Below are 16,150 nucleotides of genomic sequence, written 5' to 3'. Positions count from 1 at the left end.
GGTTACTGTGTTCACTTGACAAAGATTTATCTGCGTGGAGTTCGTGCACAGCCCTCCGCCTGCCCCTGCAGAGGACGGGCCCAGCCTTGGACAGAGGACAGGCTGTGCTCATAGGTCTCCTAAGTGTCAATTTTAAAGGACTGAGCAAAAAGCATATATTTTTGAACCCAGATTAATACATAGAAAAATAAGTATATGTATGTATGTGTGTATATACATTTTTTCATATACATATGAATATATAAGTATATGCATATGAAAAAAGACATACACATATATATGTATATATTTATATAAGTGTGTCACACACACATATGTAAGTATATGCATATGAAAAAAGACTGAAATGATACCCAGTAAAATATAAAATGATGCTCACAGGTGGTAAGACTAGGGCTGTATTTTCTGGTTGTTCTACACTGAATGCATATTCCTCGAATGACTTTTTCTGAACCAAGAAAAAGAAGAAAACAATCACTCCATTCTTGGCATCCCTTTGCGGACACCATGGAAATACCGGACATCACAGTGGCACGGGCCGGCATATATCAAAGACACGGAACCGTGCTGCCTTCTTACCTAATGAGTCTTTGAGGTGCTTCATCTGTTTTCAGTGATCTCTTCTCACACAAATTTCGAAATTCCCGAAAATTTAAAGTGACACTAAGTCTCAAGCCAAGAAGGCCAAGGAAGCGCTCAAATTCGTCGTCTCTGAGATTAAACAGTAGGTGCATGAGCAATTTGTGAAGGTCATGCATGTTGATTATGCCATCCCTGTCAGTGTCTATTTTAAAGAAGGCAGAGTAGGGGTCCTAAAAACAAAACACACAAGTCAAAGCCCTTCTCCGTGAGCCCCGAACGGCAACACATGCAAACCTCCACGTGTACAGCCTCATCTCCACGCAAGGAGAGGCAGCTTGGCTGGGCCCTGACTATTGCTTTTAGAGACTCGGCTGTTCCAGGAATATCCTCACCATGCTTTGCTTTTCCCAAGAAATTATAAAGCTCTCCAGCTAGCCAGGGGATATAAACAATCCTCTTTGAATGCTAAGAGTTCAGGGAAAGGAACAGACTGCTTTTCTTTTCCTTCCACACACTTGGTTTGTGGAGCTTAAACTTCTAGTCCAGGAAGGAAGGGAAGGAGAAAGTGCTGGAGGTTTCTGGTGTGTATGAACATCCTGCTCGCAATTTTTTATATCACTTTCATCATGTTTGGCTGCTTCTGTCTACAGGCAAACAAATACCGCACTGAATCTCAGGCAAGGAGCCACCCGAAGGCCAGGCCTCTGTTTCGATGACCGTGATAGAGATCAGCCATGTCTGGGATCCACAAACCTGCCACATCCGAAGGACTTCCGCTCAGCCCATCGCGCTGGTTGGAGGGCACAGGGATTCCTATTTTGCAGATGAGGAAACAGAGGCTCAGGGTTCCCAGGGAACCCGTGACTAGAGACCCTGCTGCATGACAGAGCATGCACTCTGCAGGCAGGTGGCTCAGTTGCAAACCCCAGCTCTGCCACTTACTAGCAACGCGACCGTGGGTGAGATAGTTAACCTTGCGGTGCTTCTGTTTTCTCGTCTGTAAAATGGGGACTATGATAGTCCCTGCTTCCTTGGGATGTTTGTGAGGAGTGAATTTGCTAATGATGCAAAGCGCTTAGAATGAGACTGGCTTTCTTGGCACTCTAAAATGCTGTTTGTTGCGCTTGCCATTTGCCTAAGATCGTAGAGCAAGTGCAAGGCTCTGCCCAGGGCTGATGCCTGTTTCCCGCATGCACCTGCTTCCCGGGTCTCAGGACTGAAAAGTTGCTGATGTGGCCCCAACCCACCTCGTTCCATCGGCACCTGACGCAGCCCCTCACCTGGGAGTTACCTGGCTGTTCTGGCGGCATTGCTCTTGTCCCCTCTTATTACAGCCTTCTCCCACAGAGGTTACTTAGGATATCAGGCAAGACCTGCTGTGACCCCAAGTGTCTCATGCAAATGTGTAGGGATTTTGTGGAAAGCTCTCTCTGTATTCACTCATGTATTCATTCACCAAAAATTATTCAGCACCTAATATGTGCAATTGCCATGCTGAATACTGTGGAAATCAATTTAAAAGATGCTGCCCCTGCCTCTGGGAGACAATATAGTGTGGCAGGGAGGCTGATGTCTAACTCTGCCAGAGGGGGCCTCCCAGGGTGCAGGCCCATCTGTTTCTTGATGATTCCCTCTACACTGCCAGCCCCAAGACCCCCTACCCACAGCCTCACATCTCCAGTGGTTTGGGAGCATTTTCTCTGGGATGTCAAACTGAACATGGCCCAAATCAAACTCCTGACATCCACCCCCTGTGCCCACCCTGCTCCTCCCAAGTCTTCCCATCCCAGTAAGTGGAGCTCTTTCCTGCCAGTTGCTCAGACACAAACCTGGGAGCCCTTCTGAGCCCTGGCTTCCTCTCACCCCCACATCCAGTCTGCCCACACATCCCGCTGGCTCTCCCTTCAGAGTGCATTAGCACTGAACCCTTTCTCCGAGGCCTACCACCTCGGCCCCCACCCAAGGCTGCTGGACTCCTGCAGGAACCTTGCGACGGCTCCCAGCTGCCATCATCGGCTCCGTGGCCTCTGCTCTGTGCAATCATCCCCAAGCAAACCCTTACAGCCGACGTCATGCATGAGGCACCTCTGCTCACCCCCCTTGACTCTCCATCTCACTCAGAGTCTAAGGCCAAGGCCTGGCTGTGGTCCACAAACCCGTTTACACCCCCATCCCACCCATCCCCTCGCTGTTCTTTGAACAGGCCAAGCCTGCTTCAGGGTGTTTCAGGGAGCCCTCTCCAGTGTCCGCAGGGCTCTGGCTCCTTCATGACTCTGTCCGAGTGTCCCCTCTCCAGAGAGGCACTTCCTGACTCTTCTGTACAGTGGCACCAGCCCTGACAGGCTTGTGGCCTCCCACGATCCTCTACTTTTCTCTTTGGCACATGTTACCACCTGACCTAGTAGAGGTTTCTTTTTACTTTTTTTTTTTTTTTTGAGACGGAGTCTCACTCTGTCGCCCAGGCTGGAGTGCAGTGGCTGGATCTCAGCTCACTGCAAGCTCCACCTCCCAGGTTCACGCCATTCTCCTGCCTCAGCCTCCCGAGTAGCTGGGACTATAGGCGCCCACCACCTCGCCTGGCTAGTTTTTTGTATTTTTTAGTAGAGACGGGGTTTCGCCATGTTAGCCAGGATGGTCTCGATTTCCTGACCTTGTGATCCGCCCGTCTCGGCCTCCCAAAGTGCTGGGATTACAGGCGTGAGCCACCGCGCCCGACCCTAGTAGAGGTTTCTGTGTCCACTGCACTTGCCCCTAGAACATAAGCGCGAGGCTGGGCTCTGATCTGTTCCCTGTTGCAGCCCCAGCTCCCCGAGCCATGCTCACCACAACGTCTGTGAGAGGGGGCTTCTGGACATGAAGGAGCAGCATTTCCTAGGCACTGAGCACTCTGCTGGGTACAGAGACACCATAACTGTAACATGGCCCCTGACACCCAGGTCCTCACCGTCTACTAGGGAAGCAAGACAGGAAGCAAATCATGGCAATCCAGTGTGATTACTGCAGGGACAGAGGTGTAAGGGCTGTGTGGGGCCAGCCTGGATTCTGGACTCGAGGGACAATCTAGATGCTATGAGATCATACATGGCTAATCTTCACAAGTTTATAAACTAATCACTCCTCAAACCTCAGTCTTCAGCTTCCCCAATGTTGGTGGGTAGTACAGAGGCTTTGGAATCAAGCCGGCGTTATTTCAGCTCCTGACGGCGCCATGTACTAGAGAGGTGGCTTTGGGTCACTTTCTCCCCGTCTCTGACCCTCAGTATCTCCAGCTGTAACACGGGAACACTAAACCTATTTGACAGGTGGTTGCAGGTGTCAGAATACATGAGGCCCTGTGTGTGGTCCTCCAGTTCACTGCCTGGCATCAGGTGTGGTGTGCTCGGTCAGCAAATACAAATTGGTCATGTGCAGTGTGGCAGGCACTGTGGCAGCCCCTGTGGCAGCCCCTTGGGTTACTGTGGTGGATGATGTAGAGATGGCTCGGGGTTCACTGTTGAATCCAGCTGCAGCAGCCTGTGGGCTGCGTGCTGGGAGGGACGTGAGGAGAGAGGGGAATGTGCAGTGGCCAACCTCTCAGCTGATGTGAAGGGCTCAAGAAGGACCAGAAGCTTGGGGAGGAGTTCGCTGATCAAAGGGGAGGTGCCATCCAAGCAAAGGAACAGAATGTGCGAAGGCTGAGAGGCAGGAAAGGGTGAGGAGGCGAGAGATCCTTTGGGCAGGCCAGGCGGGAGCAGGGCATATCCTGATAGCACAGTGGGTGCTCTGGTCAGAGATGCACATGGACGAGACCATCCTGCGAGGACCAGGGGTCCAAGGCGAATTGTGAAGTGGAAAGTGAAGTTGCAGAGAACTGAGTGTACTGTGACCCTATTTGTGGGTTGATAGGTTTATCCTTTTTGTTTCTAAAAGATATATGAAGCCAGGGACCGTGGCTTACACCTGTAATCCCAGCACTTTGGGAGGCTGAGGTGGGAGGATCACTGGAGCCCAGGAGTTTGAGACCAGCCTGGGCAACATGGCAAGACTTCATCTCTATCAAAAAAAGTGACTGTACCATCCCATTTAAAAATTGAGACCCGTGCTTTGTTCACTTTGCATATACCTGCAAGGACACAAGCCAAGTCCTCATGAGCCCCAGACATAACCCACATCCAGCCTGTCTCACATAAAAACTGGCAATTAGGGGTTCACTCCTCTGTTTCACCCACTAGCTTACAAATTCTCTAGTGGGATAGAGTGGGTGTCGGTGATGGTCTGTTGAATGAATTCATTATTTAATTATCTATAATAAAGATCATTTTGGAAAACACAGGATATATGTTCACTGTAGCCAAGCTTCTCTGCTCGTAAAGATAGGAAAGCAATGGTGCGGCGTGGAGCTGGGCTTCCAACGGCCCCCACTGGGAGATGCGAGGAGTGTGTGAGGGAGAGGAGACAGCCTGAGAGAGGGGACAGCGTGGGGGACTGCAATGCAATGGGCCAAGTGCAGGGAGGCAGCTGCCAGGCCTCTGCAGTTAGGGTGCCCTGCCAGCCAGCACAGAGGGGTGTCTGCTCCTGGAGCCTTTGCCTACCCTCTGCCCTCTCTCCCTGCAATGGCCGCTGCCTCCCACCCAGCCTGGCTTTCCTTTGGAGGACCAGGCACTCCCCACCTAAATGACCCCTTCCTCTTCCACGCTGGAGCCCACAGGCCAGTGGTTCCAGAGTACTTCTCTTGGCCGGCCATTAGCCTGGATGAGATCATAAGGACCATTCCTTCTCCATGTATGCATATGGCGATCATATTTGCTCAAACCAAAAATCAGAATGCACGCTCTGAAAACTGGATAGAATGTTCAAAGTCTGAACCCTGCTGGAAAGTCTGAGCTGGGCTGCCATCATAAACATAAATGCATGTTGAAATGGGAGCCTGGTAACCAAAATGAATCTCCAGGGGTGATCAGTCTGCGGAGGATGCCTCAGAGCACAGGAAATGGGGTGCTGCCCTCCCCACAGCCCCCGAGGCTGCTCTGATACCCAGTGTCTTGCCTGCCCCTTCCCTTCTGGATTTCACCCATCTCCATCCTGCCTCCAGCTGTGCTCCCTCCGGATGGGCTCCCTCCACCCATGGGGTGAGGACGCAGTCTAACTCCCCAGTACCCTTGGCCCTGTCTCGAGGTTCGGCTTATTGAATTGGTCTCCCTAACTTTACTCACCCTCTTTTACTTCTCATCACAAAAAGAGCTCAGATCATCCTGTACCGGCCTCTATGTTTAAACGGCTGCTGTCTACTTCTGTTTTGTCTGTTACTTGCATGCACCATGCACACCTCCACCACGACAAGCCGTATGCTTTTCCCTAGAGCCCATGCCTTGTCTGTCCTGGCCTGGCTCAGGCTGCCTCATCTAAGGCTTGCTCCCTCCTTTCCTAGCCAGCCCATGCTTAGGTCTTATGATTCAGTGTGGGGGACAGCTCCTCCAGGGAAATCTTCCTTAAAGGGCTCTTTTCCCTGTGTCCTCAGAGGATGCTCCAGTTCCTTCGACGACAGCCAGTTACTATGAATATGACTTGTCTGTTTACCATCTGTGTCTGGGATTAGACGGAGCTCCCTGGGGCGGGGCTGGTAGCTTTCATCCACAGCATTTAGCACAGATTCTAGCACACAGTAAGTGTGTAACACTTGTTTGGTGGGTGAATGGATGAGGGAATCAATGAGGGAATGGATGAACGGGTTTCACAGTCACTGTACCATGGGTTGTCATGCTTCTTCCCCACCAACACCCACCTCTTATGAAAAGGGTCTCCTTACCCTTCTGCCAGCAAAGCGTCCATAGGGGTCCCTCAGGGAGGGAAGAAGCCCCTTCCTCCCTACACACCTCTCTCTGACCAATGCTGGGTCTGCAGAGGGAAATGCTCTGTGCCCCTCGGGCTGACCGGGACACGACCTGCACCAGGACTCACACCCACTTGGGCTGCATGGTTGAGAGCAGGGGAAGCCTAGAGAAGCCCAGTGCCAGACAGTCACAGTTTACCCGGAATGACTCCTTCAACCTCCTGGGGAAAAGCTTCAGGCATTCTTCCGCGGTGATGAAATGGCTGTTCACGTAACTTTTTGAAGGAGTTGGAGGCTGCGGTGGAGTGGTTTCCGGCCCTCTCATTGGAGGATCTGGAACAGTGACAAAGATCAGGGTTTCCACTAGGGCCCATCAGCTTCATTCTTTTTTTTTTTTGAGACAGTCTTGTTCTTGTTGCCCAGGCTGGAGTACAGTGGTGCAATCTCAGCTCACTGCAACCTCTGCTTACTGGGTTCAAGAGATTCTTGTGCCTCAGCCTTCTGAGTAGCTGGGATTACAGGCATCCGCCATCGCGCCTGGCTAATTTTTGTACTTTCAGTTCAGACAGGGTTTCACCATGTTGGCCAGGCTGGCCAGGGTTTCACCATGTTGGCCAAACTCCTGACTTCAGATGACCCGCCTGCCTCAGCCTCCCAAAGTGCTGGGATTACAGGTGTGAGTCACCATGCCCGGCCCACCAGCTTCATTTCTACACCAACATTTTATCTCTGCCTGTCCCAAATCCTGTTGAAGCCCCATACAGTATCCTCCTGTGAGTTGAACACAGCATTGACTTTCTTACTATCTAGTTTCTTTTCCTTCAGTTCTCAGACACTTTCCTCCTCTTCCAGGAGGAACCGTGCTCCAGACTGTGGGGCCTCCTTTCACCCTCACAGACCACACTTGGCACCCTGGCATGTTTACTTGTCCTGTGTCTCTTGTTCATCTCCCAATTCCCAGAGGAGGAGAATGAGAATTCCTGCCTCTTTTTTGTTTCCTGGAATCATGTCCTAAAGACAAGAATATAGAATTCATTCAACATTCATTAGTTCAGCAGCTATTTCCTGACCATGTATCTGTTAAGTAACATGCTGAGGCCTTCATCTGTTTCTTGGTCCTTCCAGCAATGCTCAGGAGAAGGTCCTCATGTTTGTTTACACACAAGAAAACCTATCATCCCTTGCACTTTACCTACAGGGCGGTGAGGCTCGGGGGTCCCCAGCTCACCTGGGAGGTAGAGCTCGTGGACAGCACAGCTGAATTCAGGTCCTCTGATACTAAGACCCAGTTGGTTCCCTACTATCTACGCCCTCTCTCTCCCCTAAAATTAAAGAAGGAAGTGTAGTCTCTCCTTAAAAACTCCATGTCGGCCAGGCGTGGTGGCTCACGCCTGTAATCCCAACACTTTGGGAGGCCAAGGCGGGCAGATCATGAGGTCAAGAGATCGAGACCATCCTGGCCAACATGGTGAAACCCCGTCTCTACTAAAAATACAAAAATTAGCTGGGCGTGGTGGTGCATGCCTGTAGCCCCAGCTACTCGGGAGGCTGAGGCAGGAGAATCGCTTGAACCCAGGAGGCCGAGGTTGCAGTAAGCTGAGATCATGCCACTGCACTCCAGCCTGGTGACAGAGTGAGACTCTGTCTCAAAAAAACAAAAACAGAAACAAAAACAAACAAACACAAAACCTTCCATGTCTACCCCGTTTCCATTTGGCTGGGGTCATCTGAGTGTGACCTTGTGTCAAAGCCAGGCTACACACCAGGGACTTGGTTCCAGACGTGGTTCTCTGCACCTGTTGCTCCTGCGCCCTTCCCCTGGTGTGGTGGGCAGATGGATGGGGGAGAGGGTACCCCAAGCTCATGGGCATCCTCTGCCCCTCTTGAGCCTGGCTTCTGCCTCATCTGCCTCACTGCAGAGGCTGCAAGTGGCCTCCCTCCGGCTCCTTACTGCCCGGCAGAGAACACCCCCACCCCACCGCCTGACCCCTCTGCCACAACCCCTGACCCCTAGCAGGGGCCACACAGGGCCTCACTCCCCACCATGCTAGAATTCTTCACGTGTGAGAAAGCAGCTTACAGGGGCAGGGAGGAGACAGGCAGGGAGAGGAGGAGAGGAAGTAAGAGGAGAACATGGGCAGCCAGGAAGCCGGAAGCAGGTGATGGAGACAGAGTCCAGTTCCAGCTGTGACGGCTTTGCCAGCACTATGTGCCCTGGGCCCCAATTTCCTCACCTGAAAAATGAATGCACCTGGCAGGTGGGACGCAGTCATTTAAATACAGGTGAGTTCCTTCTCCTTCTTATTTTCCTTAAAAAATATCAAAACACCTAGCCAGAGACAGTGGCGAAATTCTAAAATGCTCTGGCTTCTCATGATGCCATTTTTCAGGGGTGTGAGAGCTCTCTGTTTAAAGGTGGCAAATGACAGTCTGGCAAGGCTGGGGGACCTTGGTGAGGATCCAGCCTGAGTCTCTGGGAAACTCACCACCTTACACAGTCACCTGCAGACCCAAGGCCGGGAAAATGGAAAATGCGCGGGGCTCCTGCATTCCGCCTGGCCAGCCTGCAGGGTATTTGCAGCAAAAGAGAAGAGTATTCCACTGAGATACCTGTGTGATTTCTGCAGCTTCTCTAGAGGGCTTGTTTGTCTACCAAAATATCTTTGGTGTGTGAGAAAGCAGCATCAGTGAGTGGCGAGGCGGCCCCAGCATACGGCACAAAGATGGGTTCCTAACAACTGGTGGAGGGTGAGGCGGGCGGTGTGGCTGGGTGGCCTTTTAGAGCCTCTGCATCATTCTCTGTCCACAGGGAGGAATAATATTTGTCTTGCCTGTATGTGGTATTGTTAATTACAGATAACCAGCAACTACATTAGGGGAAAATCTTAAAGGCTGTGGGGTATGATTCAAGAAACAGACTTTGGGGCACAAACTTTCGGAACCATTTGTGCTCTGAGTTTGTAGAAGACTCTTTCAGGCACAGTTCTGCACTCACAGTTCTGAACATGGTCAGATAAAATTAAACAAAAACGGTTGTTTGTAGCCCCGGAAGACACCTCGTTTCAACATCACAGCTTACGCTACTTCAACCCAAGTGACCTGGTAGCACTGCTACCAAAGACGTGCGGTGTCACCCAGGACGCATCCCACAGGGTATGGACCTGGCCGTTAGCTACCTTCAAATCCTGCCGCAAAATCAAGATAGCTCATCCCTTCCTTCTCAAAGCCTATTTTAGTGGTCAGCAGGGCATACTGCTCATCGTCCATGGGCATCCCAGTGTCTTCCAGTACCTGACGAGGGAGAGAGGGAGGGTGGAGAGGCGTTAGGTGGTTCCGCGGGTCACTACTCCCCGAGCACCTCCTGCCCCTGCGCCGGCTCACAGCAGGGCCCATGATGGTTACTTACCTGACCCCACCCACAGGCTGCCAGAGGGTAGGACCGAGTCTGCTGTGTCCCTGGGCCTTGCACAAGGCTTGTGTTTGTTGGGTGAGTAAGTGAACAAAGGGACAAGTGGCGCAGTCAGCATGGTGCTCGGGCCCACAGGCGCTACTGCAGACTTTTCCAAGCTGTGCCATCCAAGATACCCAAAGCCACACTTGTTACTGCCGTGGCTTTAGAGTCTCATACATCAGGTTTATGTTCACATATATTCAAGAAAACAAAATAAAGCAAGCAAGGTAGTTTGAGGAGGGAAAACTGAAATTTTCACTCAAGTTTCATTATGATCCCAGTTTACATGAAAAGCAGCTGTGTTTTTTTTAATGGGGGGGGCATCCATGAACGCTATTTTTTCTTCTCCATATGCTAGTCCACTCACGGAAAGTTATTCCTGATTCCTTCCCTCCAAAACACATGACCTACTGTTTCAGTTTTGGGTATACTGGGGGCAGAGGGAGCACCCAAGAAATACTCTTCTCTGCCTTGCAAATACTGAAGTGGAATTGTCTTGATGACATCTCCCTAGGAATTACAGAAAAGATGATGCCCTTTGGCCAAAAACCCAGACAGAGCTGCCTGCGCGAATGTGAGCCACCCACAGAAGGGGTGCTGGGTGGATAGAGGCAGATGGAAGGCACCACCTCTGCTGATCTCAGCGTATTCACAATCCAAATGGGAAAACACGGGTTTTCCTCCAAGAAAGAACACGGAATCACAGTTCTAAATGCATCTATGGACCAAGGGGCCAAAGATGTCCAGGATGACCAACCCCACTGGGAACAGGGGATGGAATGCTTTCTAGGAGAACCGGGTTTGCTGATGGGTTGCAAAGAAAGTGTGTGTTAGCAGGTGAGGAATACACAGGTTATCGTCAACAAAGTCAGCAGACATCACCGGAAGTCAGAGTAAGTTCCAGGTGGAGGAGTGCAGTGGCGCTCAGTGCATTCAGCAGAAGAGGCGGCTGGGGAGGGAACAGAGGGACCAGGTGAGGCAGTGTTGCCCTCATCATGGTCATTGAGCAGCACCTCTTAGTGCCCGTGTGTACCAGGCACGGTGCGGGGCTCTGTACAGGCTCCACGCGGATCTCATTTAACCCTCGGCAGAAGCCTCGAGAAAGGCACTCTTTCTAACCTCATTTTAACACCATGGAAACTGAGTCTTAGGGAGTTTGGGTCACTTTTCTTAAACACATGCATAGGAAGCGACAGACCTGGGGTTCAAATCCAATTCTTCTTTTCTTCTTCTTTTTTTTTTTTTTTCTTTTCGAGACAGAGTCTTGCTCTGTCACCCAGGCTGGAGTGCAATGGTGCTACCTAGGTGCACTGTAACCTTTGCCTCCGCGGCTCAAGTGATCCTCCTGCCTCAGCTTCCCGAGTAGCTGGGATTACAGGCGCCTGCCACCACACCCAGCTAATTTTTGTATTTTTAGTAGAGACGGGGTTTCACCATGTTGGCCAGGCTGGTCTCAAACTCCTGACCTCAGGTGATCCACCTGCCTCGGCCTCCCAAAGTGCTGAGGCATGAGCCACCACGCCCGGCCTCAAACCCGGTTCTTATTAACCACTGTGATGAGATCTACTGTAAGGTCACAGGGGCCTGGACAAAGAAGAGAAGAGATGAAAATGGACAGGAAACGGCCCAGTGGGAGCGAGAAGCTCCGCCATGGAGCCCTGGTGTCCTCCATGTATCCAAAGAAGCCACATAGGCAAAGACCAGCCTGAGCCTTGGTGGAGCCTGAAAGGACGGGAGGCCTCTAAGGAGCTGGCCAGAGCCCACCTCCCACCTGCCTCCCTATCTTCCCAGGAAGGCTGTCAGGAGACAGTTTCTCCTGCCTCCAGATTCTGACAGGGTGAGGGGCTTTCTGCCCCGGCCCCTCACACTAAAGCTGCAGAAGGGAAGCCTCTTGGCTGCAGTCTGGACGTGGCTCTCGGCAACAGGGCACTCCACACCTTGTGGTGCAATCATCAGCTTCTTTCGTTTAGGCGTCATCCTTTTTGATATTCGGGAAGAGGACCAGAGAGTTGGCCCTTGTGGCTTATTCTCCCTTTCGCTGTCTATGTAAATAACAGTCTGATCGTGAAAGTGGCGCATTGTATCTTCGCTGGTCCAATCAGTCAAGACTGGCCTCGGCTTCCTGTGTGTGGAGGTACACAGGCCGTGATGTGGCTGGTGCAGGGCTGGAAGCTGAGAGAAAAGGGAAGGGATGGAGGCGTTGCAGTGCTGCCCAGGGGGATTCAGGGGAATGGCAACGCAGGAGTACAAGGCTATCACCAGGGCCTGCCTGTGGAATTGGGCAGGAAGCATGTGACTAGGAATGCTGACAGTTTTGTGCCATCTGCACATGGTCCCCGGCCTAGTTCTGCCTGTCCCAGCACAGGATAGCCCTGGTGTTCAGGTAGAAAGCCGTGGCCCCCACAGAAGTACCCACAGCCACGGTGAATCTCTGATTGGTTGCTTGCTTGGAAAAAAACTTAATATTTTGAAAACAATTGCCCATGAATTATTCATGGCAAATTCTTCTTGCTCAGTTCTTTCATAAAACCATATGTACTAGATCATAAGGAAATGTCTGCAGGCAAATGTTCCCCAGCCTGGAGGACTGTGAGGTGCCAGGGAGATTCGTACCATCCCCCAGGCCCTCAGCAGCCTGTCCAGCAGTCGCAGGAGCGTAATCCCTAGGGGCGCGGAGCACCGCAGAGAACACAAACGCTGCAAGTGCTATTCCCAGAAGAGGCTCAGGGCAGGCCCCAGATGCCAAGGCCTCTAATGCGTCTTCCGAGGCTCCCCTTGCACCACTTTCATTTCTAAGATGAACACAGCAGCAAATCAACCAGATTTATCATGACCATTGGAGGCGACATGCAATACGAAGGAAGGCGCACCAGCAAGGTTTATAAAACAGATTTAAATGTTTAACCATTCAAGTCATTTCCTTTGGTCTTTTCTAGGAGGCATTCCCCTAAGAAAGTTGCTTAAAGACTGACAAACTATGGTCTGGCATGTGTTGATTCACAAGAGAGTTGTCACTCCTGCCATCCCTGGGGCATCCCTTAGATTGTAGACCGACTCTTCCCCAGGAGGCCACAACATTTCAGGGAATGTTGCTGGGCCCTCTCCACCCTGAGAACATGCCCAATGATGAAAGTGAGGACTCAGCCTTTTCTAAACGCAGCCCCTGCACAACATTCTGTGAGAGAAGCAGCCACCAGTTTCTGTGTGTGACACTTGTTTGCTATGTCTCTTTGCAGCACTTTTTTGGTGGTTTCTATGTGATTACACTACATATTCTTAACTTTTCACAGTCTGTTTAGACCTAATGTTATGCCACTTCACATAGACTGTAGAAACCTTGCAACTTCATAGAGGTCTCCTGCACCCTGTTTTTTGTTGTTGTTGTTGTTGTTTTTCAGATGGAGTTTCACTGTTGTTGCCCAGGCTGGAGGGCAATGGCGCAATCTTGGCTCACTACAACCTCCGCCTCCCGGGTTCAAGTGATTCTCCTGCCTCAGCCTCCCGAGTAGCTGGGATTACAGACATGTGCCATGCACCACCATGCTCGGCTAATTTTGTATTTTTAGTAGAGACAGGGTTTCTCCATGTTGATCAGGCTGGTCTCGAACTCCTGACCTCAAGTGATCTGCCCACCTCAGCCTCCCAAAGTGCTAGGATTGTCCTGTACCCTGTTCTTATGGTATAGTTGACATTTGTTTCACATCTACGTATGTTATAAATCCCACAAGACAATGCCATGATTTTTGCTTTGAATATTCCTATGTGGTTTTTAAATGAAGAAAAATAATAGCCTTCTATATTTAATCAGCAAATTGCCATTTCTAGTGTTCTTTGTTCTGTTGTGGACAGCCAAGTCTTCCTAGTGTCAAATTCCTTCATCCTGAGAAATTCCTTTAGCCTTGCTTGTAGCGAAGATCCACTTGCAATGAATTATCTTAGCTTCTGTTTTATTCAGTTTGAAATAATCACCTTCATTCTTGAAGGAGACTTTGGCTGGGTATAAAATTCTAGGTTGGGAGGTATACGTTTGGTTTTGCTTTTGCTTTTTTCCTTCCCATATGTTACTGTTCCACTATCTTCTCACCTCCTCCATTGTTTCTGGTGCAAGGCCAATGGTAATTTAAAATGTTGTTTTCCTGTTTGTAATGTGTCATTTTTCTCATGCTGCTTTTAAGATTTCTCTCTTTGATTTTGCTTTTCAGCAGTTTGTCTGTTATTTTCTTTGTAATATTCTACTTGGGGTTTTCTGAGCTTCTGGAATCTATATTAGGGCCTTTCACCAAAATTGGCAAATTTTAGCCATTATTTCTTCACATATGTCCTCTTCCCTAACCCGTCTTTTTTCCTTTTGTGATTCCAATTACACCTATGTTAGACCTTTTGATATTGCTCATATGATTGTGAAACACTATTCTCTCTTTCTCTCTCTTTTTAAAAAACTTTTCTCTCTCCTCTTCAGTTTGTATAACTATTAATCTATCCTTAGGCTCATTGACTTCTGTCATCTTCATTCTGTGGTTGAGCTATCTGGTGAATTTTTTGTTTCAGATATCTTATTTTTCAGTTCCAGAATTTCCATGTGGTTCTTCTTATAATTTCTATTTCTCTGCTGAGATTTCATATATTTTCATTCATTATGAGTATATTTTCCTTTGTATCACTGAGCATTTTTATAATGGTTACTTTAAAGTCTTTGAGTGTTAATTCTAACATCTGGTAATCTTAAGAGTCTTTTGAGAAAGATCACATTTTTTCTGTCTCTCCAAATGTTGAATAATTTGGGGTTATATCCTGGACATCGTGGAGGTTATGGTGTGGGGCCTCTGGATTCTGTTGTAGTTCTCCAAAGAGTGACATTTTTTATGTCTACATATGTTATAAATCTATATATCTATGTGTTTTATACAAATCTGTATATTTGGTTCATGTGTTTGAGCAGGCAGTAGGCTTGGTTGGAGTCAAACTGAAAAAGTTTGAGTGTGTTGGGCTGCAGCTTCAATTTCAGTTCAGTTCTTGTATCCTTAGCTAGATTACTTGCAATCTGCTCTGCTCATATGTGGTTTAGAGTCAGCCAGAGATTGAGGAAGAATCTATATGCAAAAGCGGGAGCATCTACTCTCTCTGGCTCTCTCCTTTTCAAAATGCCCCCTTTCTTCATCCCCATCTTTACTTTCAGGTAGCATTAGTTACCCAGACCTCTTCCCTCTGGTTCTTCAAGCCAGAAAGGCTATTAGTTCCTCAGGTGAACAGCTATAGAAAATGAGAACTCATTCATGCTATTCCCCTCTTTAAGAGTTGATATCCTCCTGAATGTTCTTGCCTAGTCTAGTTTCATTTTCCAGGACCTTCAGGGATTTGGTTATTTAATAAATTACTGACTTACTGACTTACTTAACATTGTCCAGTGTTTATACTTGGTATCTCTGGGAGGGCTGGTCCAGTAGAAGCTTACTTAGCCAAACTGGAAGCAAAGCTCCCAGGAATATTTGCTGGGTGCTACAGCAAGCACATTCTTAAGACACAGGTATCACCAGCTCAGGGAGAGCTTTCTCGGTCCTCCCCAGCCTGGGCGACCAAAAAAAATCTTGAGCTTCCATACCCCTTCTGTTTACTTCCTGTCATAGATAGTCCCTTGCACAGAACCTAACACATGGCAGGCACTCAACAAATTGCTATTGTGTAGAGAATTACCAGCACTTCCTTTTCACTTGTATATGCCAAGAGCACATAGTAAGTGTTCACTAAAAGTTGCATGAGAAGGAGAGAATGGGATGTCAACATAAGGAACAGCTGGCAACACTCACAGACTCTTGCTATTGCATCTGGTTGAATCTTGAGTCTGACTAAGAAAGCCCACACCTATGCAGATATGAGTACCAGGTGGTCATTCAGCTATGGCGAGGAAGGAGTTGGAATATTAAGAATACTGTGGACCAGGTACAGTGGCTCACACCTGTAATCTCAGCACTTTGGGAGGCTGAGGCGGGTGGACTGCCTGAGGTCAGGAGTTCAAGACCAGTCTGGTCAACATGGTGAAACCCCATCTCTACTGAAAATACATAAATTAGCTGAGCATGATGGCAGGTGCCTGTAATCCCAGCTACTCAGGAGGCTGAGGCAGGAGGATTGTTTGAACCTGGGAGGCAGAGGTTGCAGTGAGCTGAGATCGTGCCTTTACACTCCAGCCTGGGCAACAAAAGCGAAACTCCATCACAGAAAAAAAAAAATACTGTGAGGCCAGACAAAAAGATACTCTCCTTGTGAGACACACAAAAGGGCCCAGGAGGAAAGGGAGACAGTACAGGGAC

General features: G+C 49.4%; 1 protein-coding gene across 7 annotated transcripts in view; it reads right to left on the bottom strand.

Annotated features, from left to right (window-relative positions):
• EFCAB6 (EF-hand calcium binding domain 6) overlaps window positions 1–16,150 on the bottom strand; it is a 306,691-nt gene that overhangs the window by 106,296 nt on the left and 184,245 nt on the right. For all 7 annotated transcript variants that reach the window (XM_003905667.4, XM_031656221.1, XM_021921653.2 and 4 more), the window contains 3 exons: window positions 9,568–9,682; window positions 6,591–6,724; window positions 580–812 (listed from right to left, as the gene is read on the bottom strand). In XM_003905667.4, the coding sequence (XP_003905716.2) occupies window positions 580–812; window positions 6,591–6,724; window positions 9,568–9,682 (482 nt within the window). The remainder of the gene's footprint in view (window positions 1–579; window positions 813–6,590; window positions 6,725–9,567; window positions 9,683–16,150) is intronic.

The sequence above is a fragment of the Papio anubis genome, chromosome 16, assembly GCF_008728515.1.
Source record: "Papio anubis isolate 15944 chromosome 16, Panubis1.0, whole genome shotgun sequence".
Lineage (NCBI taxonomy): Eukaryota > Metazoa > Chordata > Mammalia > Primates > Cercopithecidae > Papio > Papio anubis.
This window is presented reverse-complemented; position numbering and strand designations above follow the sequence as displayed.